Below are 27,108 nucleotides of genomic sequence, written 5' to 3' on the forward strand. Positions count from 1 at the left end.
ATTTTTGGTTTCCTTGTATTAAAAATAGGTTTATTTTTGCTAGGCAGCTCTTATTTTCCAATCAGCTATATACAATATTATGGCTTACTGCATTATTGATCAGTTGAGAGTGTAGTATTTAAAATAGAGTAGTTGCTTTGGGGGTTTTTTGCAAATTCATATTGATCAATGGTTTCCTTAAGTAAATTCAGCTGAAGTATTTCATGCTAATATATACTTTTTTACTGTTGCTATGCTTGGTCTTTCTTTTAGATCAGAGTGTGTCTATGTACCTCTGGGGGTGAGCAAACATTAGAGTGTATGTAAGAAGAAGGCAGAAGAAGGGAACTCATTTAACCTACAAAGGCCCAAATATGAAGTGCAATATATGACCAAGCCCAACATTTGAATAGAAAACTAAAAGATCTATTCTTTGACTGAATATAATGTGCCTTTCATTGCTCATTTTCTTTTATTTAATATATTTTTTGATAATAGAACTGAAAGGATAAGGAAAGTGTGTGAAAGGATGAAAAGATAAGATTGCATGATGTGTCAGTATAATAAAGTACAAAACAGGTGAAAAAATGCATATCATTGTTAAAAATGACAGATTTAAAATATTCAAATCCAGCACGGTTCTGAAATGGATTCAGGAGTAGGTCTGTTAAATTAGGTATAATTTTTTTAAATGTACAAGTATGTTTAAGGTTTTTGGCTGACAAGCACATTTTAAGCAAGGTATGGTTTCAGTGGTAGGCATTTTCAACCAGCAAAAAGTTTCAGTGGTTAATTGCCCTCACGGTGAAAAATTAAAAATAGCAAACTACTGCTAGTTTAAATTGTTCTAGCTTTACTTTCCAGCCACTGGATCTAGGTCCACAGCATATGCAAGTGAAGCATTAATTGGTCTTGTCTAGATAAGGAATGATTTATGATCGTTACTTTTTATTAATATTCATAATTAGAGAAACCATAAGAAAAGCTGGGCTGGGCTGGTGTGTGAAAAAGAGAAATAAATGAAAGAGGAGAAAGTACATCGCTAGAAAGAGCTAAATTTTTTGTGACTATTAAATTTTATGCTAATGAGTATCAAATTTTCTCCCCAGTTAAAATGTATACAGATTATTTCTATTTTTCAGCATGGAAATGAATCTTTTGACCAAACGCAGATTAACTAAATTTCTCCTGTAAGGGTTGAGAATAGAAGTCTGGAAAATATAATGAGTTCACTTTTTGTCTTTTGATTTGTATGTCTTTTCCATTTCAGTTGTTATCCATATCTGTGTCCACCATTCTTTTTGTAATGGGGTAAAAGCCTCCTGACTTTTGTAAATACATATCTGGACATGAATACTAGGGCTGTTGAAAGCTTCAGTCCCTGATTTGAGTTGGCCTGATACAGCAGCTGAATCTCTGAATCCAAACTGAATCAGAGGACCCTTTAACCTCTCCGAATCAAATTGGAACCCTCCAAATCAATTTAGAAAGTTTAGGAGATTTGGACATAGAGACAGCTTTAAATATTTTTTCTACATACCTCTAGGTAGCTCATGAGTGCTGTGATGCTTGGGTGCATAGAGTGGCCCACAGGAGTGCAGCGGGCTCCCCAGGATGCTCAGTAGCAGACCCTAAAGCCGACCAGAGCACTTCTGATCCATTTCCGGGTCCACTGGGCAGTGTGTGGGGGGACTCCCCCCGGCTCAGTGACTGGTGCCTCCCGGGTCTGGGGGGGGCACCTAGGGTCCCCCTGTGGCTGATCACCAAGCCAGGGAGGCATGGGGGGGTGGGGCAATGCACTCCCTGACAGACCCAGAAGTGGATTGGAAGTACTTCTGGTACACTTCTGGGTTCACCACTGGGTACATGGAGGCCCTCCCCCCCTCACACTCCTGTGTGATGCTCCATGTGCCCCAGCATCTCAGTGATCATGAGCCACATCTACTACCTCAAGGCATGTAGAAAAAGCTTTTAAAGCTATCTCTATGTTCAAGTCGCTGATTTTCCAAATCACACTCGGATTCAGCCAAATCGAATTGGGGACAGTGATATGAATCAACCAATTAAATCTTTGTCCCTGATTTGGGCCAAATCTGAATCAAATGGGGCCCACTTCACACACCCCTAATGAACACTATTAATTTTAAGGAACTACCGTGGTCATCTCTCTTTGAAAAAGATCCTTAATTTATTTTTAGATGTCTACTCCTCTCCTTCCTACATGCTAATAGGAGTTTATTTCATTATGTGGTAATCTAGTCTTTTGTCCTGAGAAGCTCCAACACAGGTTGTACTGGGAGTTCACATTCCTACCTTCCTGGGTGCAAAAGCTTGTAGCATAGCTGCGCCATTTTCTATTGAAAAGATGTCTTTTATATGTGGGGTGATGCTATACTCAGAGGGGAGAAGCAGCCACTAGCTTTTCTGTGCCAGTTCCTTACACATGGGAGTCCCCTGTGTGAGAAGTAGACAGGAGGCTTTGCTCCAGTGCTCAGTCCACTCAGCTCCCAGCTTCTTGCTCTAGGGATTCTAGAATGAGAAACAGGCAGATGGTTTTTCTCTAATCCCCCTGGGAATTGGAGTACTTGAGCAGGTTACATTTCCCCCAACTATCATCATTGGTTTTGGGAAGATGTGAGAATTAAGGCAGAGGGAATGATTGCAGAGTGAATGCCTGTACTGTTCCCTCTCCCAAAAGCATTTTTATTGGAAATTTCCCACCGCTAGAAATTGAATAATTCAATGCTTGTACATAGCCCCTATACTTCTGTGATGCTCTTGAGAGGACAATAGAAAAATTTACAATAAGGAGCTGGGCATTTTCAAGTGTGGGTGAAGGACATAAAAGCTTATCTGGGATAGATGCTATTCAGCCAAATAATTTTTTGAGTATTGATTCCCTTGGCATTACCCCTTGTTTTGGGGACTGATGCAAAGTTGATGAAAATGGAATACATTTTCCTTCGGCATGCAGGCTTTCTTAAACATTTCATGTAGACCACATGGAGCACACTATACGGCCACTTAATTGTGGTTATTTCTGGTCCTCACCATCTCCAAGATAATTAGACATGCCAGTCTTCATGTCACTTTCCAATCTGAATTTTGACACGGAGATTAGTAATGACCGTCTCAAAGATGGCAAGGAATATGAAACCACTAAAATCATACATTTGTAATAAATTTGGAATAAATTAAGTTTTTAAATAATGAGAAACATTGTTTTTCATAATACTCCAATCAGTAGACAGAATAATCACTGCCATATTTGATATTTTGTATTCATTAAAGGGATTTTTTTTGGACATATGAGTGTAATTTTACAGGGAGGTTTTATATGAATTGAAAGCACTGAGACTACAATAGAGCCTTTTTCCACTTTCTATTTCAGCTAAAATAGTATTTTTTTTAAATCCAGAAATATAGAATTATCAAAGAAAAAGGTGGGGGACAGTTTCACTCCCCAAATAGATGCTAACAAATTAATGTGTCTAGTTCGCATTTGTTTACCATAAAGTAGTCAGAAGACTCAGTATTAGGAAATAATCAAATATGACATAAAAATTTTCTAATATCATTGGTATCATGATGTTATAGAATAAGGCAGACTTTCTGGTCTTGTCTCCGTATTAGAAACATCCCATTATTGATGGATGTGTACCAAATCTGTAGATTGCTTAAGCTAACAATCGTCTATCAAATGAGATCTATCAGTAGTTGCACGAATACATTTCCATTTTCATAAAACCTAGGGGGATCAGGGCATAAAGATATTTAACATAACAATTCATAAGAGCAATATACAACTGAAAAGCAATGGAAGCCACTACATTTTTTTTTAACATAGATGTGATTTTCTGTTCAAAAAAGAGTAGCTGAATAGGATCATTGTAGCTGGTCTTTGAGCTTTCATATGTGTACTGAGACAGATTCTCTTTATCTTACACCACTCATGACACAGTGAAAATTGTGATTTGGTTCCTCATTCATTTGAAAACAATGACAGCAATATGAAAAAAGTCACCAACTGGTGTTTTGCTTGGGACATACAGGTTACTGAGTAAAGAAGAACTTTTTGTAGTGTTAACATAGACTGTGGAACTGTCAAGTTCATTTTTCTCTCTATTCTGCAAACTTCCTGTGTGACCATGGACAAATTATTTTAGATTCTGCATGTCCCTGTGAAATGGGATTGTGATAACTTCACTACTTCAGGAGAGTGGTGAGGCTAAATAAAAGTGTGATAACTACAGTATTTGAAGTGCATATAAGAGGCCTTCTAAAATCATTTTATTTTTCATCTTTAAAGATGGATGACAAAGATAGAAGTTTGAAGTACTTTAAATCTTCAAGTACTCAGAAAACAAGACAGCTCAAAGTTAAGAAATACAGTTTAAAAAGGTCTCATTTTTCAGAGACAATTAAGAAGATCACATATGTAGCTGTACAATGAGAGGATAATTTATATTATTTTAGGTATGTTGTACTGTAGAGGGAGTCTTACTATTGCCCTTACAGTTCTTCTGATAGACTCTTATGCCTAGTACAGACAGTCAAAAAGCCTGACGCTGAATTGATTCAATCTTTGCAGGTTAGCCTAAAATGTAGAGATTAAGCTGAGAAACAACTAGACAGACATTCACTTTTGATTGAGGAAATGCAACCACATAACTACAGTGGCTGAGGCCAGAGGCTGGGGGTGCTAGAGCATGCAGCCAATATGGGCTGTGTGTTTGCTTCCTCTTCCTGCTGCCCCTGAGGTCTCTAGGACTTGCAGTCCAGAATTACAGCAGCAGAACATTGCACGGTTGCTCATCACTTCCTCTTCCTGCTTCCAGGTGCCTCTGGGATTTGTAGTCCAGAGTCACAGCCAGTAGTAACTTTTTAGCAGGACAGGACAGCTCTGTACTCAGGAGAAGTGAAGTTTAACCCCTCTCCCTGGCCCCAGACCCCAGCTAGGGCTTTTCTTGGGGGGAGGGGTTTTCCCTGCTTCTTTCCCCCCCTCCCACACCCACACCTCCTCTGCCCCCAACCATTCTCTGCTGGAACAGACAACACAGCTCATCTCAGGGCTGGAATGCTGGGGTGCTGGAGGAATGGGGTATTTAACTTGAATGAGGAAGGGGCCTGGGACGGAAGTTTCATAAACTGGTTTGACCCAAATCGTTTACGTCTGATACTACATCCAACCAAGTTTATATTAAATCAGTTTCAGCCATTTTGAAACTGGTTTATGTGCACTGAACTTCTGTTTTGTTGCATGTTTAAACCAGTTTCTGATGACTTAAACCAGTTTATGTGTAACTTCTATCCCTAGTGTTACAGAGGAAGGGAATCCTTTTTTTTTTTCCTTTTTTTTTCTGTGAGGTGGGTTGCAGAATGGAGCAATAAGACTGATGAGCACTGGTCTTAGACAAAGAAATGATTAAATGGACTTTTTTGATTATTGTGAGATTTTGAATGAAAGAAAGGTGATATGTGCAAAAGCTAGAGATAGCACTAGAGTAATATTACTAGCTTAGGGAATAGTATATAGTGGAATAGCCATCTTTTTGTTAAGTGTGTTGTTTCCTACTGGATGGCTATACTTAAGCGTTCTTTATTTTGTTACCATATCATTTAGCTTGGAAGGGTGATCTGGCAAGAAATTACAAGAATTGTTCCATGTAAATAAATAGTTGCTTCTATAAGTCAGGACTGCCTCCTGCACTAATTGAGAGAGGCATGAGCCAGATGAACATCCTTCAGGATTCTTGCACAACTATTTGCTAAGTGTTGGATGTGAGCCTGATACTGTTTCCTATTAAACATGTCCCTTTGGCTAGGGACCAACATTACACATAAGTTGATTTAAGTGATCAGAAACTGATTTAAACCTGTAACAGTGCACATAAACCAGTTTGAAAATGGCTGAAGCCTGTTTGAGATAAACCTGGTTGAATGTAGTATCAGACTTAACTGATTTGGCTCAAACTGGTTTATGCAACGTCTGTTCCAGACTTCTTGCTTGTTTAAGATAAACCAGAGACCTCCAGCATCCCGGCATGCTCTGTGGGCTGGGTGGGGCTCTCTGCTCCACTGCAGGGCAGGTCCCACTCCTCTGCTCTCTGGCTGGAGGTCGGCACAGACTTGCAGGCACAGAGCATCTGCCTGGCTTCTCCTTGCTAAGCAGGGATTATTCCCCACTCCCCTTTACCTTATGCAGACACCTCAGCATTAGCTAGAAGACCACATGCTGGTTAAGGTCCATGCTGTGGGAGAGGACAGAGGTAGATTGGCTTTCTGGCCAATCAGCAGGTAGCTTAATGTCCTTCCTTGGAAGAGCTGTTTAAGAAGAGCTCAGTTAATTAATGGAGAGAGGCTTTGTTTTCTTAATGAGTTGATAAACACTGATTTAAGGGTGATAACATTCCTGCTGGGCAGGGGCAGGGGGGGGTGGAAATCAGAGCTTTCTGCCCAGACCTAGCCATGACCTCTCAGCTCTGCTCTGTGGAAGGGAAGGGAGGGCTGTTTTAGTGCCCCCCCCCAACTTCTAGCCTGAGCCACTGCAGGCATGTCTCTGCATTTCTGGGATGTTTGTCTGGGTTACAAACAGATTTAGCCTAGCCAGGTCAGATTAACCTGCAAAGATTGAATCCATTCAGGCTCAGGCTTTTTGAATGTCTGTTCCTACCCTTTTGGTGGCAAGAAGGGAGGTGGGGATGAAGGGAGGAAATTACTGCACCCTGGGTGCTACCCATCTGATGGGCAAGACCTCAAAGCTGACTAGGACAAGCTTAAAATCATCTGAATGAATGAAAATTGCTTTCTGACTGGTCTAACAGAGAAAATTGCATGTTTCCAGCAGGTGGCAGTAGTGGTCTTTATTGCTCCCTGCAGAGTACAACAAAGGTGCATCTTGGGTCCCACCCTTTCTGGAATATACTGATGATAGGATAAGAATGTGTGGCAAGCCAAAGTTCAAATAGCAGTGGTACAGAACATTCCTCTTGTTTCTCCAAGCACCCAGTTTACGCTATGGATTCTTTGAGAGAGTTGCTCATTTAGCTGGTAGCTTCAAAAAAATCTTACTTCCTTTGGGCCTTGATTATTCAACATAGCTTATGACTCAGTTTCATCTGAAGGGTTCATAAAAAATTTGGGGAACCTGCAAATAGTTTTCCTCAATGGTGGTAATGTCAGGTGCATGGCATGTACTTCTGTTTGTTTACAAAGAATATAGAGTCCTGTTTATCTGAAAAGAGAGTCATTTCCTTTCTTGTCACCTTCTTGAGTCAGCTCTTGGTCCAAAAATATAGACACTTAGCTTGTTTAGGGACTGTGTCAAGTGGTTTTTTTTCTCTCTCTTCTTTCTCAACGGCTCATGTTTCTCTTACAGATACCCAGATAAACACAATCCAAAACCAGTCTAATTTCCAAGCCAGTGAATTAGCCATGTTAGTTTCTATGGAACCTCTTGAGTACCTTGGTTCAGTTTTTGATTATGGATTGTTATACACCCATGTTTTGGGTGGGACGCCTGTTAGTTCACAAGGCAAAATATAGGAATTTAGTGGCTTGTTTCAGCTCATTTAAATGAAAGGTAGCCATTGCACTCCAGTTTTAAGGACGTTTAACCAACTTATAACTAACAAAGGACAGAATCATAGAGAAGTAGGGCTGAAAGGGACCTCCTTAGGTCATCTCGTCCAACTCTCTACGCATCCGCTGTCTAACCTGTTAGGAAAACTAAACAATGAATGGTTTGATTAGAGATGATCCTACCCCAGATAAGGGGTTGGACTGGATGACCTATGGAGAAATCTCTGAATAGTTTTCTAGTTATGTTTCTGTTTGTTACACACGTCATATCATTAAAATAATTTGTATCATTTAAGCTTTTCCACTCTGGGGGCTTTGGCACAGGTTACCTTAAAGTCCTCAAGGCATTTAAAATGAGAACAGTCATTACTTAAGGAATGTTAAACCACTATAAGTACCCAAAAAACTTTTCAAATATTTGCTCCTACAGCTGCGGTTATCTTTGATTTGCTTCGCCCAGGATATTGTTCTGGGGTATTGCCCAGGATTTATTCCAGGGTATTTTATGGATGCTTTGGGGAAATAAACCATCTTACTTTCTCATTCCTCCAGCATTCACAGGTCCCAACTACTCTACCCCTTTCCACCCACCAAATCTCTAGTTGTCTTTTGTCCCCTGTCCCCTTTCCATTCTGAAAAAAAGCCTTCTTAGCACTTAATTGCAGAGAGACCACGTAGGCCTGTTGCTTGGTTTTGCTACCTGGGGTCTCTGTGCTCAGCATGGAACCACTGGGGCTCTATTCAAGGGAGATGGTATGAAGGGGGAGGGAAGGGGACAGGGGAAGCTTGCAGTCACAGCCACATGGTCTCCCTGCCTGGAGGGAGCTCCATGCTTTGCAGTGTTTAAATTAAAAGGAGGCCACATAGCAGGGGAAGCTTCATTGTGCCTCTGTTTCCCTGGCCCTGCAAACACTGTTTTTCAGTTCTGCTCTTGTATGTACTCTGCATCATGCAGCGACCATGCTGGTTCTCAGTTCTGCCCTGATGTGTGTTCCATGCTGTGCAGCAAGTGTGTTGATACTAAGCCTTGTGTGCTGGCTATTCCTTCCCTTCCCCATCTCCTAGGCTGGGTCAGCTTCTGCGTCCCAGCCAGCATGACCCCTGCTGCTACTAACTCAACACCCCCCACTTCCTACCCAGTTCACCAAAATGCATGCAATGTTTTAAACCTTCAATTTTTTTAAATATTGTTTTTCACTCTTTATTCCCCCTTCACCTCACTTCAAACAATTTTTCAAGATGTCTTCCTCCCACCCTCTGCTCTGGCTGGGCTTCTGCTAGCTGTGCAGGGAGGGAAGCTGTGGACTCCATACTGGTTTCTTCACCTGTGCTACATGCCTCGCCACTCCCAACCCGGGGGTGGAATTAGAGTCCTGGCTTCTGTCTGTGACCCCGCTCAGCAGCCTTCTAGTGGCAAATTAGTCATGCAGGTCTGAAATGACATAAAGCCATTACCTGAGACTGCTCTAAACATGCCATAATTTTATGATATCACAACATTTCACAGATTTTTGGTGTTATACAGGTAACCTGTACCAAAGCTCTACATGTAATATTAATTTAATGCATGCCAGTTCTGTTGTACTATTATTTTCAAATTCTTAATTTACAAGAAAAATGATGCTTAATTGATCTTAAAATTAGAATGGATACTAAAAAAAAAATGCTCAGTATCTGCCTAATTCAACTCTGCTTGATGTCAGTGATAAATTTCCACTGGAGTTGAATTAAACCAAGGTTCAGTTCTTGTTAAGATTCTATGATAAATGTTCTAAATATATCAGAATACACTTATGATATTGATATATAGAGATGTACTACTGAACATCATTCAGATTACTTTCTGGAGAAAATACTCTATTTTACTCATAATTCTAGGTCAACAGGTCAAATATAATCTAAGATTTTATCTACTTGAACCTTGAATCAGCTATGCTAACTTTGTAAAAATATGTTAACGTGCAAAAGAGTGGGACTTAGAATATAATTATTTTCTCATTTTTTTCATACCATTGCATTTTAGACTAGTAACTTGGACTTTTGCTGAATTTTCCCATAATCCTACCATGTATAGGGCATGAGCCAAATATAGCTAGATAATTATATCACTTTGCAAGCATCTGTGGCTCTTTAAATCAGCAGCTTCAATATTCTTGGTTAAAAGGCTTAATATGTTGATATATGATGAAGTCTAGGAATTTTACACACATAATGATATCAACTGCATATTACATTTTGTTCTAAAATAGCTAAATTAAACTTGGTAACAGTTGGGGAAAGAACCTGAGAAATGGAGTTTTATTTAAAGAGGAAAAATGTATTTAATTTCATATTTTTTCTTCTCTAAAAGAGAACTTCAACTTCTTTTACATTCCTTATTTGCATTTCAGCTTGCAGTTTGTAAAAGAATTTCCAACTACCTTGTGTAAAAAATGAATAGCTTTCAGGACTGGTGGTTCTTTTTAGCATTCTCTTTTGTTTTGCAATTTATCTGCAAAGAGGTATACAAAATGGTTTTTAAATTTCAAGATGTCCTGAAATTATTTAGACCAGCCAAGACTGGTCCCTTAGAAGACAAAAGGTGAATCAATAGGCACCTTCAATGCAAATTCATAAATTTGAAGTAAAGGGGGGGACCATACTACTCATCATGCATGACTTTGTGAATGCAAGCCATATAACCTTATTTGGAATGTCATCATCAGAATGTTACCTTCTGGATGAACTAGAGCATACATTTTAGAAAGACGTGTGATCATGATTTATAGGGTAAATCTTGACCCCCTATCTCCTTGAAGTCAACTGGATTTTGCCATTGATCCCTTGGTTCATGGTTTCATAACTGGACTTTTAAGTGGCATGGAAAATATACCATATCTCTTGAGAAGCTTGAACATTTTAACTGCAACCTAAAGCAATGGTTCTTTGTAATGCCCATCTGCTAAATTAAACAGTCTTCTACTACCATAAATCTTTTTCCCATTCAGGTCTGGTCCCCTCAGGGGTAAGTTAAATAGAGTGAGCATCTTTAAATATCTTGTGATAAGCTAGACACAAGGGTTTTCTTGGTTAAATCTGACGTCATTCATTGACCCACTCAAATAACTTGCAAAGAAGAATTTGTCCAACTTTTGGGTATAAATACCCTTCATCAGGCTGAGGAACTATCTGTAGTTGGTCTGTACTCTTTCTAGATGGAATAAATAGTTCATCCATTTTCATTCCAGCCAGGAAGGGCACAGACCAATTGTAAACGCTTCCTCAGCATGACATAGGTATTTATTTATACCAAAAACCTTGCAAAGAAGAATTTCTTCAACTATTTGAGTGGGTCTAATAAAAGACATCATATTTATGCAAAGAACCTTGTCTGCCTATGTCCTTAGACCAACATGGCTACAACCTATACCCCTGAATCATGATAAGCTAGGCTTTTCAGCCATTATATTATTCTTGTGGCTATTTTCTAAACTTTCTTCAGGTTTGCAACTTCTAGGTAGGCAGTGCAGTCAAGAGCAAAAGTCAACCCAAACCAAGCAAGCTTTATGGGCCTCTAAGCAAAAGGTATATGTGTTTCTATATCCAGTGACAAAGAAGCTTCATTAGCATAGCATTTAGCGACCTTTTTATTCCACAGTGTAAACAACAAGGTAAGTGGGTTGGCTGGTGTGAATTTTAGTATGAATATAAAGCAAAGCTTAAACATTGAAGCCCTAGTAAGTGACCTGAAATGCCCTGTTATCCTGAGCTACAAGTTCCAATACTAGGTTTAATTTAATAACAGCGGGTGCTTGTACACATGATGGGGGTTTTGTTCTCAGGGTTTTATTCTATGCCCCCTAAATTAGAACAGTGGGTTTTTAATTAGAACTCATGATTTCAATTTTCCTGTGATGTTATGCTGAGGGGCCCAATCCTTTTTTGTCAGAGCCAGAGCCTGCCCACAGCTGGGGGGGGAGGTCAGCTGCAGGGGGCACTGGGCCTTCCCTCCATGGTGGCAGTACCCCAAGGACCACCTGGGACGGTTGCTAGTGGAACAAGTTCTGCCCCAGCTTGGAGGCAGCACCTGGCTCAATCCAACTGTTCCCCAAGCCCACCTAGGGAACAGTGCCAAGTGGGCTTCCAGTGGATGGGCTCAAGGAACAGTTGGATTGAGCTGGGTGCTGCCTGTAGGCTGAAGCAGCACCTGGCCCACTAATAGTATGCCCAGGCCTCCATGGGGGGGTGGAACTGCTGCCATGGAGGGAAGGACTGGGGCACCCTGAAGCTCAGGGGCCACTAAGCCAACTGGTAGATCACCCCTTGGTTACAGGAAAGGCAGAAAGGCTCCATTGGGGTGGGGGGAAAGGATTAAGCCCCTCACTGTTTCTGTCTTCAGTAGGCACCTGCTGAACACAGAAGCCGCGAGGGGCCTCATCATTTTTTTTCTAGAACCTGCCCACCTCTCCCATGGCTGGGGGATGAGCTGACATATGCAATGATGCAAACTTGTCTAAAACCCCCAAAATTGGTGCACATGTAATGAGTGATACCATTAATCCACACACGTTATTTTTGCCACTTGTATACACAACAATCGTCACAATATACAAGCGCCCCATTTTGCTAATGCTTTTATAGGGAATGAAAACATCTCTATCGGCTAATCAGTATTCTGAGTTGTAATCATCCCCCTGCTTGTAAATGTAAGATTCAATTGGTTTCTAGATGTATAACTTTGATCATCTAAATTTAATAAAATACATATTGTTTGAACAAACCTAGCTCTGGATAAATCTTCTGTCCTTATTTACTACAAAAAATGATCATTTCAGCTTCATCAGCAGTTGTTTTTATATTATTGTTTAGATTGTTGCTAAGGGTATTGTGCAACAGTATGCAAGAAACAGGTTCTTGTAGAAGCCGATAAAAAATTCCCTGTTACCTGTTGCATTTTAAGACCAGTCTTTAACTTACTTAATTTGAACCAAGTTGTGTTTTTTATATTTATATTTATATTTATTTTTATATTTATTTTATTCACCATTGCAAGTTATTGAGTCAGCTGCTTTGGAGAAGTTGAAACATATTGTCAACATGGGATTTTTTGTCCCAAGTTTGATAACTCTGCATAAAGCATATGGAAAATAATATTTGAATTACTTATATATTGCTGACTTCTAGTCTGTTAGTAATAGCTCAGGAGGCAGATTGTCACAAAAATTTGTTCAGTGCATAGTGGTATTCAGTCAGAGTAAATAATGACTGCTTGAGAGGATAAAAAAATTCTACTGAAAATATTATATGAATCAGGTAATGAAAAAGATTTGAGATCATTGGAGAGTAAATAAGCAAAATATTCTCTGGTATAGTTTAAAAATGGTATTTTACCATATTTACTCAAATACAAGATAATATTCCCCCCTCTTCCCACTCCCAAACGTATTAGTGGGTACCTACCACAAGGATAGGTTATTACAACCCAGCTGAATAAAGTATATGGTAGTGTCCATTGAGCATATTCCCTCTCAATGCTGACACTTTTATGTCAAGTCATGGTGAGCCACTATATTGCATATATTTTTAATTCCTCTTCACTCCCGTAGTTGAGCTCTACCTTTCTTTACCATTCCCAATGATTCCTCTTTCTACACTTGCCTTAAATGTCTGACAGACATCACCAAATGGAGTCGAAAACATTTCACCCTGAATCCCTCTGTTACTCCCTCTCTGACTGCTGCATATGATTAGTGTGACCCATGAGGTGGAGCTAGACCAGGTTGCCCTGTACCTCATTTGCATATGCATTTTTGGACGATTCCAAGACTCGTACATGAGCACCTGGTTCCAGTGATGGGCTGGGTACTAATTAGCAATGTATCTTTTGTGAGGGGGTACCTGGCATACACACACGTACTGAGCAGTGCTAAGCTGTGGTGACATCATGACTTGAAACACTGTTGCCTCTGGGACTAGCCCAATGAACTTATATGAGTCTTTTGGCTTTGGACTAATATCATGCACATGCAGAGTTTGTACTATATGTAAGTAGGTGCAAAAGTGCTGCATAAAAGTATGTTTATGGAGAACCTTGTGCTAAAACTTGCAGCAGTTTCAAAAAGGGGAAAATGTGTCAATTCTTAGTTCTAATGAACTAAGTCTATGGGGAATTTGCATATGTTTTATTTCAAGGTCAGTGTTTTCAAGTTCACTTCTTACTTCCATTTACTCAGAGAGAGCAGGTTCTGACAGTAAGGAGGTGGGGAAGTGGCTGCAAGAGGAAGATGTTTGTGGGGGGAAGAGGGAAACAATTAAAAGCAAAAGGAAGGCAAGTATCCTAGGTAATATTGCTAGCTGAACATCAAGATATTCCAATGCTGAGGATAAAGAAGCTATGAAAAATACATTAAGGAATCAGCACAAATATGGAGAGACAAAAATCAAGAAAGCTAAAGAAAAATGCAGATAAACCTGACAATAAATGTAAAAAAAAAAGAGGGGGAAGTTTTATAAATATCAGCTGAAAAGAAGGGGAAATTGTGCATCCACTGCTCATGACTCTCGCTGTACATGCGCACGCACACGCACGCACGCACACACACACACACAACTACCTATGCAACTATAACCAAAGAAGGGGAGAGAATTCGGGTCCCAGAAAGTAAGGTATGTGTCAGGGAACTTTTCAGAAACTTGAATGAAGTCAAGCCAGCAGGACATGACAAAATTCACTCCATGGATGCAGAAGAAATTGGTTGAAGTGATCTCAAAGATAGTGGCATTGGTACTTATATGCTCTTGGATGAGACGAGAGGTCTCCCTGTTCTTGTTCTACAGAAAAGCTAACATAGTGCCTATTTTTAAGTGGAAGGGGAGATGAGTACCCATGGAATTGTATATTGGCAGCTTGACTACAGTAAGTGAGAAGTAACCACAGCAGATCATAAAATAGACATTTGAGTATCTGAAGAATATGAGGGAGATCACTAGCAGCTAACATGGATTTGTTAAGGACAAATTGTAACAAACACAGTAATTTCATTCTTTGACAGAGTAACCTGTTTGGACAAGGGGAATGTGATGGACATAATTACTTCAGTAATTCTTTTCAATCAGTTGGAGATTGCATTCTTATAAATAGCCCAGAAAAATGTCGATTAGGTGAATGACATTGGGTTTAATAGCCACAAGCAAAGAGTAACTGTAAATGGATTGATGTTAGACTTGCAAGATGACTCAAGTCAGGTTCAATGGAGATCTGTTCTGGTTAGAGTGGTATTTAACAGTTTTATTAATCATGTAGATGCATAAATCAATCAAATTTTCAGACAACATGGAACTGGCAGGAGTTTTAGATATATTAGAGGACGGGGTTAAATTTTTAAAGGGAACTGGATACATTGGAAAACTACACAAAGACAATTATAAGATGTTTCACATGGAAGAAAAAAAAACACATGAACAAACTTGCTATAAGAGAGAACTGGCTTGTGATAGTAACCTTACTGAGAAGAATCTCAGCAAGGGGGTATAGTTCACAAATTAAACAATGTGGGTTTTTTTGTTTTAAGAAAAAAGCAACTTTGCTGCATTAACAGAATGGAATGGAAGACAGAAAGTGATAGTACAAGTCTACTCAGTACTAGTTAGACCTCAGCTGCTAAACGGTCTAGTTTTGTGCTTTGTATTATTAAACCAGCAAGGGTCTAAGGGTGAGTGACAACGTTCATAAAGAGTCTGGAATTCCAGCTTTATAAAGAATGTTTAAATGAACTAGTTATGGGAAAAAAGAGATTAAGCATTGCTCATGTATTTGATAGGCTTTCATAAAGAAGATGGAGAAATGTTGCTCTTTCCTGACACAGAGGCTAGGATAGAGTAATAGAACTATAATGTATCAAAGCAGATTTAGGGAAAAAAAATTCAAGGAAAAATTTCCAAACTAAAAGCACAGTATGACAATGGCACAAATGTTTAGGAAAATTATCACATTTCTTTGGAGATTTTCAAGAAGCTGCATAATTTATCTATCTGGGCTGGATTTAGGGTAGTGAATTTTGCATTTTTGCCTGGGGAGTTGAACTAGATAACCCTTGAGATCTTTACTACAATTCCTCCAGTTGTAAGTAACTGAACAAGAGTCAGAGAGGGCTTTGCCCAAGTGGATAAGGTGAGCCTGAGGACTCTTGTATCCTTCCTCAGTCCTATCCTGTGCTGATTTCTGGTGTTCAACAATTGTAGAATCCTATTGCATAGATCTTCTGTAGCTCAACTCATCTGTTCAGCTGAATTGTTCTATAGCTTATTCAATATAAACAATATGTATATAAATACATATGGTGGTAGAAGTTCGACTATATTTAATTCATGAATGACAAAGCCCCAAGTATAGAGATAATATGAAAAAAAAGTTTCCATTGTACAGTATTGTCCTGTGTCTTGCATATGTCCACTACCATGGAAAATCTTTTCTAGTAAAGTTTTAAAAATATTTATTCTTACTAGTCTGCTTGAAAAGACAAATGCTATTATTTGCCTTAGTCCATATTTCTGCAAGTTTAGGAAGCCATAAAAAGCTGTTATATAAATAAAGTTTTGTCAATAAAATATCAAAAAAAATCCATTACTAAAGTGAGTCTTGTTTTCCCTTGGCAGAAACCAGGCAAGTTACTTGTGTTCTATCCTAAATCTGTCCTCTTCAAGGTGGGGTATGATGGTAATCCTTTCCTGGTTTCTTCAAATTCTTGCATCCTACCAATCAATATCTTACCTAAAATTATGTCTCTGAAGGCCAGCCTCTGACAGGTTCATTGAGACTGTTTACTTATCTACACTTTATGATTTAAAGCAAGCATAATCTGGTAATATGCCAATCTTTTTCTTGACCCTCCTATATCACACACCCAAGATTTTGTCACCTGCCAAACTTAAACAAATCTTATCTAAACAATTAAGATAAGCATTGAAGTACTTGGTATGGTCAAATCAGCAAGCCTCTCAAAAACAGAACTGAAATACAATCTCTCTAAATTAAACAGTCTACAATGGCAATCATGTTTGTATTTAAACATTTTATTCTGAAAGGATTACAGCATTGGTCTCCATTTTTTTCCTGCCTAGACAAGAAGGCGACATACTGAGTGAAACAAAATGTATTTGTTCTCTAAGAATTGAACTTGCACACATTTTATAAACAAACCATATAGGTATATGGAGTTAGGCTTGCTTAATCAGTAACTGCTGTCCTTAGACTTGTATAAGCATATTTATTTGGTATGTCTCTAGCAGAGTTGTTTATATTAGCAATATCTTTGTCTTATATCACGTCTAATTAAAAATCTGGAATAATACAACTTTAAGGTTACAAATCTGAACACAAAATCAGAAAATGAGAGAGAGAGAAACACTAAATTCATAATAATATGTATTTTGAAAAAATAATGTACAAAGTGAAGCTAAAATGCACTTTTTGTATAAGTTCCCTATTTTCAGTTACCCACTAATTTTCTAGTGTTTATTTATTTATTTTCAATACTTGGTGTCTGTTGGAAACAAGGGTAGATAGATGTTTCTAAAGTGACTTGTGAATTTTGGGGGGTTTAAAAATAGAGATGAGTACATCTATATTTCCTGTATCTTTGATCTGGAAACTCTGTGCTGTTCCCATTGCTTCTTGAGACTATTGATCAGGGAGGCCAACCTGCAGCATGCATGCCATAAGTGGCATTGATAGCCTCTGCATATAGCATATGGTAGATTGGGGAGGGGACAGGGAGCACAGAGACAAATAGAGAAGTGAGAAAAAATCAAAGCAGAGCAGAAAATAGGGTAGGGAAAGGGAATGAAAGTGGTTCTTGGAAGGTACGGGGCTAATTTATGGTATGCCTGCCAAAAAATTGGCCTTCAATGCAGGATTAAGGTGAATTATAGGAAAAATAAAATTATATGCATGCAATTCGAAGTAGAGAGTATGAGCCCTATTGTTCTAGGTGCTATATATTTATGCCTTTAAAAAATTCTAGCCCTAACCAGTTTATAATCTGAGTTATCTATACTGTATAACAGGTAAATACATAAGGCAAAACTGGCGGCTAATAATATGAGACTGCTTTCATGAACGTGTGCAATGGAACTTGTCACCTGCTTAGTTGTTATCAAGGGCTATTGTTCTGCAGTCCATGCTAGACCATGTACCTGTGCTTTGGGTTCTCTTTTTTCATTTAGTACTCATGGTATCTAAAAAATTACACTATTTCTTTGGATTTCAATATACTGTCATTGGGGACTAGTTATTAGTCACTGACCAATATAGTAATTTGTGTAACTGCTATTATTTCCTTTTTAGTTTAGTCAACTCCTGGAGTGAGATTGCATAAATTATTACATAATTTTGTTTTAATTTATGTTTTTTGTTTTGTGTTTACTACAACAAATGGAGCTGGTGTACAGTTTGCCTTCCCTCTTGGGTTTACACAACACTTGTGTTAGTGGACAATTAAAGCTGTGGGACCATTCCCTGCTGGCTTTCCAGAAGACTGTCCAGATCCTGTCAGTCAGTCTTAAGAAGGTGGTATCTTGTATCCCTATCAGTATTGAAATCTTATGTATTGTATTTGCAGTACAGGGATGTAAAGGTGTAACAAGTGAAGTTTGTGATCTGAGTCAGCATTTACCAAAACATGGCAGCCAGGGTTGGGCCAACAGCTACTTCAGACACTTTCATGCCCCTGTACTTTTGGCACTGCTGCTTACCCTTGCTGCTACTCGACCATGCCACCAATTGCCACCACTTGCCTGTGCCAGTGATTTCCCCATCACCAGCAGCAAATGACAGTGTGGAATTTGATGGCAAGCAAATTGCTACCCATACAGAACCAAGGTTGGAGTGAGAGTGACAGTGGTGTAGTGTCTCTCTATCCACATGCTGCTGTCACAGTGGCACACGTATCTGTGGAGAGTCAGTTTTTGGCATCCCCTCTAAGTCAGCATGCAAAGCCAATGCCATGCTTATCCACCACTAGTGCTACTATCTGCATGCTCTTGCAGTTTCTTCTCAAGGCATGCATTAACTTTTGTTTTATTTTGCTATTTGTCTGTCTGTCCAGAGGAAATAATTTTACTTTCTAGCCTTTCTCTCTAACTATGAAGCTTTTTAAGGTATTTGGATATTGTTCATAGTATGAACTGACTATTTGGTGATTCCTTTCTTTTTAGCTTCTGAATGCTACAGGTTTTCAGGTTTTAGCAGTAAGTTAATAATATGTTTTAATATATGAAGAAGACTGCCTTTTCATAATTTTCACCATTTAAAATAGGTCTTCCCTATATAGTTTTACTGGTTGTTTGAGCAGTTTAGTTTAAAAGACAGTTTAGCATTGTGATTGGCATGACTTTTATTACTATTTTAAGAAGTCATTTAATGTGCTAAATATTAGAGCCAGTCAAGACCTTTCCAATGAAACAGTTTTCTGTTGTGGGAAATGATTCAACAGTTTTTGAGCAAGTATTGATTTCAGTTGCACTTCTTTTCAGAAACAAAAATCAAATGTTTCAATAAGGTTAAAGCTTTATCTTCCTTATTTTATTGATAATAAATTGACTTCTGCTGATGTGGTGTTTTGGAGGATCTATGCATGTATCATTTAAAATTTTGTCAGTCAAATACCTGTAAATCTGGTTAGTGCCCTTTCTTTTACTTTCCATCTTGAACTGAAATTTCAGAGGGCTGAAACTGAAAGGGCATTATCTGATGTATTCTAATGGCAATGCCCTAGTTTGAGTTGGCTGTGACCCAGAAGGCCCAATATACCGAAGCATGCTAGTAACTGAGTGACTGATTACCTGGCTACTTGAAGTTACATAGGATTACCTGAGAAGGGAAAGCTAAAAGCATACTTCAAAACTATCATTTTTGAGAGAGAAGAGATCAGAACTGTGAAGTGAGGCTATGAAAGAAGAAGGAATAGAGAAGTGTGCACTAGAAGGAAGTGTCTGAAAATCAAAGGACCTGCTGACTAGTGAGGAAACTGAGCCAGAAATCTGCATGCAGGTGTGGTTGCTTTTTCCCATAAAGCTGTATATTTCTTCTGCAGTATTATTAGTAGAATGTGATATATACACTTTAACATTCCTTTTAAAGTATCTGTATGTTGCTGCCTCAACTGTCACTTCTGCCTAAAGAGTACAACTGGGACTCCAAGAAATGGTGTTTAAGGTACTTTAGGGTACCTTGGGGTTCACTTGTTCTAGGGGTCTACAGGATTCCTCTTCCAGAATATTATGAACAGTCTGTACCCAGGATATCTGCCAGAGTGGCTAAAAAAAGAGATGGTACCTAACCTTACCTAGAAAAAAGGGACCTCTAAGACAAATGCCCTCCCCCCACCCCAATTTATGAACCCAAATGCAATAAAATATTCCCCAAGGAAAGATTTGTCAGGCCCCTGTATTACATAAAAATAAAACAAAGTGCTTTGATAAGGTGGTTTCCAGATTTTTTTTCCCCCATTTTATTTTGTTTCCTAGAACATTTTGAAATTTAGACTTTACAGTGCTGGAATTTCCTGCAGAACTGAAATGTTGAGTTTTGACCAGAAGTAGTAAATTTTTCTTTGCCAATTATGCAAGTTTATTCATGTTGTCTGCAAAGACAAAGGTTAATTTGCTATGTCTGCTTTGTCTGTCATTTTTGCCTCAACAGTATCTGGCAAATTCCTTTAGTTTCCCCAAAATTTGAATAATGAACTGTGAAGATGAAAAGGTTTGTCAGGTTTATAGTGAAAAGATTCATTGCTACTTTCCTCCATACTCTGTCTGGGAATACACTGTGTACCTTCAACGTTTCCTGTAGGTTTTCTTGTATTTCTCTGTGGATTTTCTGGGAAGAGCATTGGCGGCTTGGTTACATGCTAAATCCCCATATGGGCGGGGGGGGGCGGTGTGAGGGTGTGTGGGTATCATCAAGATGAGCCTCTAACTGAAGTTAATTTTCGTGTATTTTCTCATGCTGGGCATGCCACTTGATTGCCTTGGTATACAGTGATTTTTCTCTTGCACTAAACTCATTTTGTTAGCTTCTGTATTCTCTAAAGTAGAGTATAAGGCAGATGAAGTCCCTTTACACTTATCTGGCCATCCTTAAGAAATAACATCTATCAACAGTTTTAGTTTTTGTTCAGTTATGTGTTTTCAGACAATGTTATGCCCAGCTTTGAAAATGGTATCTGGTTGGCTTAGTTAATATCTTCTATTTATGTAGCAAGTTTAAATGATTTATTTTTGTATTACTTGCTTGTAATGCAAAACATATTAATAGAATACTTTAGAGTAGTAATGCCCTCATTGTAATGAAGCACTTTAGAAATAAACCAAAAAATGTGTTCTCAGACCCAAGGATACTAGAATTGTTGAATGTAATTTCTAATTAGATTGTAACAAAAAGGGATCAAAAGAAGAGTGCATAAGGGGAGATGATAAGTTCCTAATGATTACACAATATTCTTGTGTGTGGAACCTAACTCTTGAATCACTTAACCCTTTTTTTTGTTTTATAATGTAATCTATCCTTGACTGTCACTCAACCTAAAGCTGAATTGATTGATTTCATATGATGTAATGGCCAAAATGAGTCTAGAAGAGACAAATGGAAGGCTTAGGAATAGTAAACTGTGTTTATAAGGAGCACCATGCGAAGAAACATTGATAGCTACTTTGCCATCAACTGTTCAATTCTTTGGTTAGACATTTAAGGATGCTTCCTCCTAAATTTAGGTGTCATTCTCATAAGTAATTTAGCAATCTCTGGGTAATGGAATTGAAAGTTTAACCTCAGTGATTCTTATTTGCATACAGTTGCATTTGTGTCTATATACCAATGTTTCTGTGAGGCAAGTGTTCTCTCCTGTTCTCATTTATATTTCTTAATAAAATATTTTGCACTATGATCAAATTCTACTGGTATTTCATAGTGTGTGAGACTGATACTTATGAGTATGTGTCAATATATTCAATTTTTGTCATTTCCTGGAAGTAAAAAGCAGTCTATTATATATATACCAATTTCTTTAAATTGGATCCAATGTCTTGGATCCAATATAGGATCTAATTTCTTTAAATCCTTTTCTGTAGTTTTCTCAGGCTGATTTGTTTTAAGCAGCTCCCTGAAGTATGCACACTCTTCTGCATACCAGTGTTGTTGAAAGTACACAGACCTGGCACCATTGTGTTTGCCAGGCATTCTCTTATCTCATGCAAGCATTCAAACAAAAGTGTTCTATTGCTTTCTAAGTAATCCAGGGGTGATCTTAACATTGTGGAAAAAAGTCAGAATGGGAACTTGTACCATACTTCTTAGCACAGAAGTAGACAGTCTCTTAGGAGGGAGACGGGGAAGACAACCACAGCAATGAAATGAATGGCTGTTCCTGTACAATATAACTATGTTAAATTATAAAATAAACATTTGGGGCTATCGTCAAATTTGGTTTCCTATTGTAACTTATTTTCAGTAGGTGTTTCTTCATATGCAGTTAGGTGTTTAAACTCAAGCATTATGCAGAGATCTTGGCAGTGTAGAATCCAAGACCAGATTTCCTTTTAATTGATTGATTTTTAGGCCCCAGTTCAGCAAGGTAGTTTGTTCATTTGCTGAAAATGTACTTTAAGGACATGAATAATATTAAGGTCAATGGTATTAGTTACATAGTTAAAGGTATGTACAGGCTGAACAATCTTGCTGAAATGGTTTCTTACAGTTCCAGTGGTAACATTTAAGCATTTACTAACTGACCTAAAAATTTATTAATACCAAAGAAAAACAAAAACAACAACAAAAACCCCAACCCCCACAAAATGTGTGTGTGTGTGTGGATGCTAATTGGCATCCATTAATTTTTATAGAAGCATGGCAGTTTTTAAGTACGCATTCTCTTGTTTTGCCAGTTTATTCAGATTTGCAAACTATCTGAGAATGTTAAAACTTTGTAAATGAAAAGGGAGAAGAGAACATCTCCATTTTTTAATAGTAATCATTCAAATGTACTTTTTAATATAATCCTCTGTTTTATCTACTTTCACCACCTCATCCCTCATAACTTTGATTTGTTCTTCCATCTCTTTAAATGAGGCAAACTCTAATTTGAACTTTCACTTGTCTTGGCATAGAGAGTAGCTAAGGGAAGAAAAAGTATGTCTAAAATATATTCAATAAGGAAATATGGTAAAGGTAACATTTTATTGTTTCAGAAAATTGGTACACTCCCAAATAAATTAGTTTTCTTTGCATCTGCTAAAACTCTGTCCTTTTCCCTGTACATATATATATGTTGTGGACCCTGGGTGCTCAGTTTAATCAAGATCAGCATTTCTTTATTTATATATTTTTATTGTACTCTAACTAAAATTATGTTCCAGACCCGTAGGGGGAAAATGTGATGAGTCCCAGACACTGAGTGGTATCACTGAATGCTTTAAAGCAATGAGAAACAAATGAGTTGGAATTATATTGTCTCTAATCTTAAGGTGTATACACAGAAACACTGAGTGACAGCTAAGAATACTGATTTATAGAGGATCAAGTAACCTAATGCTGGAATTTTATCATGGATCAGCATTACGATTTCTTTCTAAATTAGTTTTCTCCCAAGATTTTTCTGGCTAATAGACAGATATGCATACCAAAAATACACTGCAAGAAAAGAATAGAATAAAAGAAAGGACAAAATAGCAAAAAAATATGCATTAGTACAAGCTCCCCTTCATATAACATTTCATGTTATTTTCCAGGTTATTTTTTAAGGCAAATAAAAATTTATCTCAATTTCCAGTGCTATTGATAGTAAACTTTTAAAAATGCCACATTTTAAATTACTGAACTCTTCATTTTAGTTCAAAATGGTAATCCAGTACCCTGCATCCAGTATCAAATCTGCTTTATCAAATAACCTTAACTTCACAGTTTTTTCCCGTTATCACAGAAAATTGGTGCATCTGTTTTTGTTAAAAAGGTCAGGTTGATAGAAATTATTCTGTGTGCTTTTAAAGTGATTTTTTTCGACACTAAGAAAGTACAGTATGTGTGTGGCACTAGCACTGGTTGGGAACAGGAAAGGCATATTTCGTATCTGTACTAAACCTGTCGGCTTAGTTAATAGAAGACTTGACCCTTGTCAGGTGTTTTCAAGTTAACTGGCTGACTTGTGGATTAATCAGTTTAAGGCTGAAACCAACCAGTGACAGGAATGAGGTTTTTTTGTGCGTGTGTGGTTGTGGTACAGATTTACAAATTTTTATAATGCTTTCAGTTGGACCATGAAAGTCTGATGTACAGCTTATCTCTGATCTTTGGCTTTTGCCATGCACATGGGATCATGTTTGTGTGTTTGGGGGGTTGGGGATGAATTCTTTAACACTTGACACCTGGCTCTGCCAGGTTCCTAGCCTATGGTCTTAGAAACAGCACTATTCAAGGCATTAATACAGTTAAAACCCTTAAGCTGTATGACCAGTGGGTCATAAAAACTATTGCTGGGTATTGTTCTCAGTCTTTCTTTCACAGCTGGATTATCATTTTGACAGCTAATTCTTTTTCACTTTTGTCTTTTTAACAGCTGTTGTGAACTTGGACAACTCTGTGGTTGACCTGGAGACCCTTCAAGCCCTTTATGAAAATGTGAGTAATAGGAGGGAAGTCTATGGTCATGGGTATACTGTAGTTTAATGTGTGGCATTTTTGGTTTGCAGCACTAATTATTCCTTAGTAGGCTGCAGAAGTGTGTGCTTGGTAGTGGATGTTTAATTTTCTCAAATCTAAGTGAAAATGAGCATAAATAATTGACTTTTTTAATGGCTATCATTTTATTTTAGAATATATCAAGACTTTGAGTATTGTATTTCATGACTCTTTCACTTTTACATGAAATAATTTTCCTTTGCTTTAAAGGAAAGGACTAGTTCAGATCTCCAGAATTTAGTTCACTAAGCTTCACAATCCTGAGAGATCCATTGCTTGGAATCAGAGTTCAAGATCAGGGATTTAAAAATTAAACCAGGGCAGGCTCTAAACTGTCACAGTCCCAGTATGACTGACTTGCTGAATCCAGAAATAGCAAAATCCAAGAGTATTTCTGACTTCTGTTGCTGCATGGGAGAGGTGGAAAGGTTCAGTCACCCTAGAAGGTGCAGACATTTGGAATTTCATAGGCTGAAAATCAGAGAGATGGGGGCGGGGGGTGGAGGGATTTTTTCCAACTTAAAAAAAAAAAGCTTGTTATACAAATATTAGAAATAAACAGTGAAATTGCAAAGGTATGTGCCCCTCCCAGGACCAGAGCATGAAACAATTGTCAGTGCCAAAATAAACCATGTCACCAGAGACTGAAGCTCCTCTCCCATGCCCCTCATGGGGTTACACAGGTAGGACTAGCTGTCTGTTTTCCATGTTGCAGAGGGTCCCCTTGATGGCTCAGCATGACATAAAACTGGTCAATGTTTGTTGTGAGGTGAAGTGTCCAAATTCAAATGTGACATGTTCCTGGACCAGGAAGTGGAAGATTTGGACGGTGTCATTGGAGTCTGCCCCTGCAAGCCAGTTTCTGTGGCTTTTCAGTCATCATCTTGGCCTGACCTAGCAAGAAATTGGCCAGGCAGATTGTTCCCCATGCCTGCTTGGTACAGGATAGATATCTGCATTACAGAGTCTTGGAGATCTAAGTCCAGAGTGCCAAAGAAGGTGCTGAGGGCAGCAAAGAGAGACAGTTGAGGAAGGTGTGGAAGAAAGTCTTCTCCACCTCCTCCTCACAGAAAACTCAGGCCACCAAAGTCATCAGATCTAAGTTCTAGACAAAAGTGTCTGTGGCCTAGGCCCTATGCAGCAGCAGCTGCCACTGCAGGTTGCCAATTCTTTTGGCGATGTATAGCTTGTACAGACTGCACCAGGCCAGGAAGACTTGCTCCAGTGTTGCTGCCACTAGGTGTTGCCTTCAAGTCATAGAGAAAGAGATGGAAAGCAAGCAAGCCTTGTGTTCCCCTCAACAAATTCTGGATACTGGAAAAGTATTAAATCAAAAACTGCCTTAGTATTAATTGCAAATGTGTGTCACTTCATTAGTTACACCTAGTTAGGTCCCAGGTAGTTATTAGACCTAGTTAGGTCAACCTAAATCTAACAGCTGTACCCTTGGAAACAGGGTTTATTAACCCAAGTGCAAGACTGAGTAATACAATTGTGCACTGCTTCTCATTGTAGAACTAGTAGATACAAAGGTTGCCTGTCACTGCTATGTGTCAGGTAGACTCCCGTATATGATATAGCAGGTGTTTTATTAGCTCAGGACCTACATGGTGTACCCTTAGTGCTTCACAATGTTTATTTTGTATAACACTGCCATAAGGTTTTCATTTTACAAAGGTGAATGAGGCACAGAGGAGCTCAGTGTTAGTCCAAGGTTATACAGGAATGCTAGCAGATAAATTTGGATGGAGATCTCCTGGCTTTCAAGTTTAGTCAAACCATTGGATCCTCCTTCCTTTAACTCTTCTTGTTTCTGAATCTTTATTTGCTCACTTTTTGGCCCACAACTGTAGGGCAGGGTCCAGTTTTATCGTATCTTTTCCTGCCTGCCTACAGGCAGGGGCTTTCCTAAAGTCAAAATGAAGGACCTTAATGTTGCTTGGCTGCATCCACTACCTCCATAAGAAGTTCAGCTACTTCTGTTTTCTGCTTTCAAAGGTGATATGTTTTTGTGTAGATATAATGGTTTTATATTGTGTTAGGTTGTCAAGGTTCTCTTCACAAGAAAATGGCTAGGAATGGAAACTAAAAGTTGTCTCCAGACTGGCTGACAGTTGACCCTAACCTGCTTTGCCTTTATCTGTGAAATGCATGGTTTCCTCTGAACCTCTCAATTAGTAGAGATAACAGAACTACGTTATGACAATATTACTTTGATATTTTCTATATTTTACTACAATGAATACCTTGAATGTTGTGTCAACACTGAGGAAATATTTTACACTTAGCTCCACTTAAACAGGCACACTGATCTATTTGAGCAATAAAATTAATGTTAAGCTGTGTTAGCTGTTTAACTTGATCACTAAGTTTGCTTATATGGAAAAGGAAGCAGGGAATAGACATACTTTTGAGAGGTAGTATGATCAAATGGATAATTCAGTAGACCAAGACGCAGAAGAACTGGATTTTAATCATGGCTCCATCACTGACCTATTCTGTGATCTGAAGCACCCTGCTTCATCTCTCTGTGTCTGTTTTCCCTCTCATCCTTTCTCTGTCCTGCCTATTTAGATTGTAAGCTCACTAATGGGTACAATGTCCTCTACTATGTATGTCTTTAATATTCCTAACAAATGGACCCTTAACTTGTAGGTAGCCTTATAAGAAGTCATAATAGTTTTAGGCAAAAGAGAGAATGATTGGTTGATAAGTTTGACTCCTCCCTAATTTCCCAGCCACGCTCTGTATTTTAGGCATAGTTAACTTATGTGCAACTCCCCCTTACTTTCCACACATTAAATTAATACTCGGGTCAGATTTTTCTTGCCAAATACTTA

The 27,108-nt window shown here is 38.4% G+C and overlaps 1 protein-coding gene across 1 annotated transcript in view; it reads left to right on the top strand.

The window, feature by feature from the left end:
• FMN2 (formin 2) overlaps window positions 1-27,108 on the top strand; it is a 246,295-nt gene that overhangs the window by 119,537 nt on the left and 99,650 nt on the right. Inside the window, exon 8 of the mRNA XM_090044786.1 lies at window positions 24,147-24,208. Within this exon, the coding sequence (XP_089900912.1) occupies window positions 24,147-24,208 (62 nt within the window). The remainder of the gene's footprint in view (window positions 1-24,146; window positions 24,209-27,108) is intronic.

The sequence above is a fragment of the Crocodylus siamensis genome, chromosome 1 (genome assembly GCF_052110815.1).
Source record: "Crocodylus siamensis isolate JL-2025a chromosome 1, ASM5211081v1, whole genome shotgun sequence".
NCBI classification, from domain to species: Eukaryota; Metazoa; Chordata; order Crocodylia; family Crocodylidae; genus Crocodylus; species Crocodylus siamensis.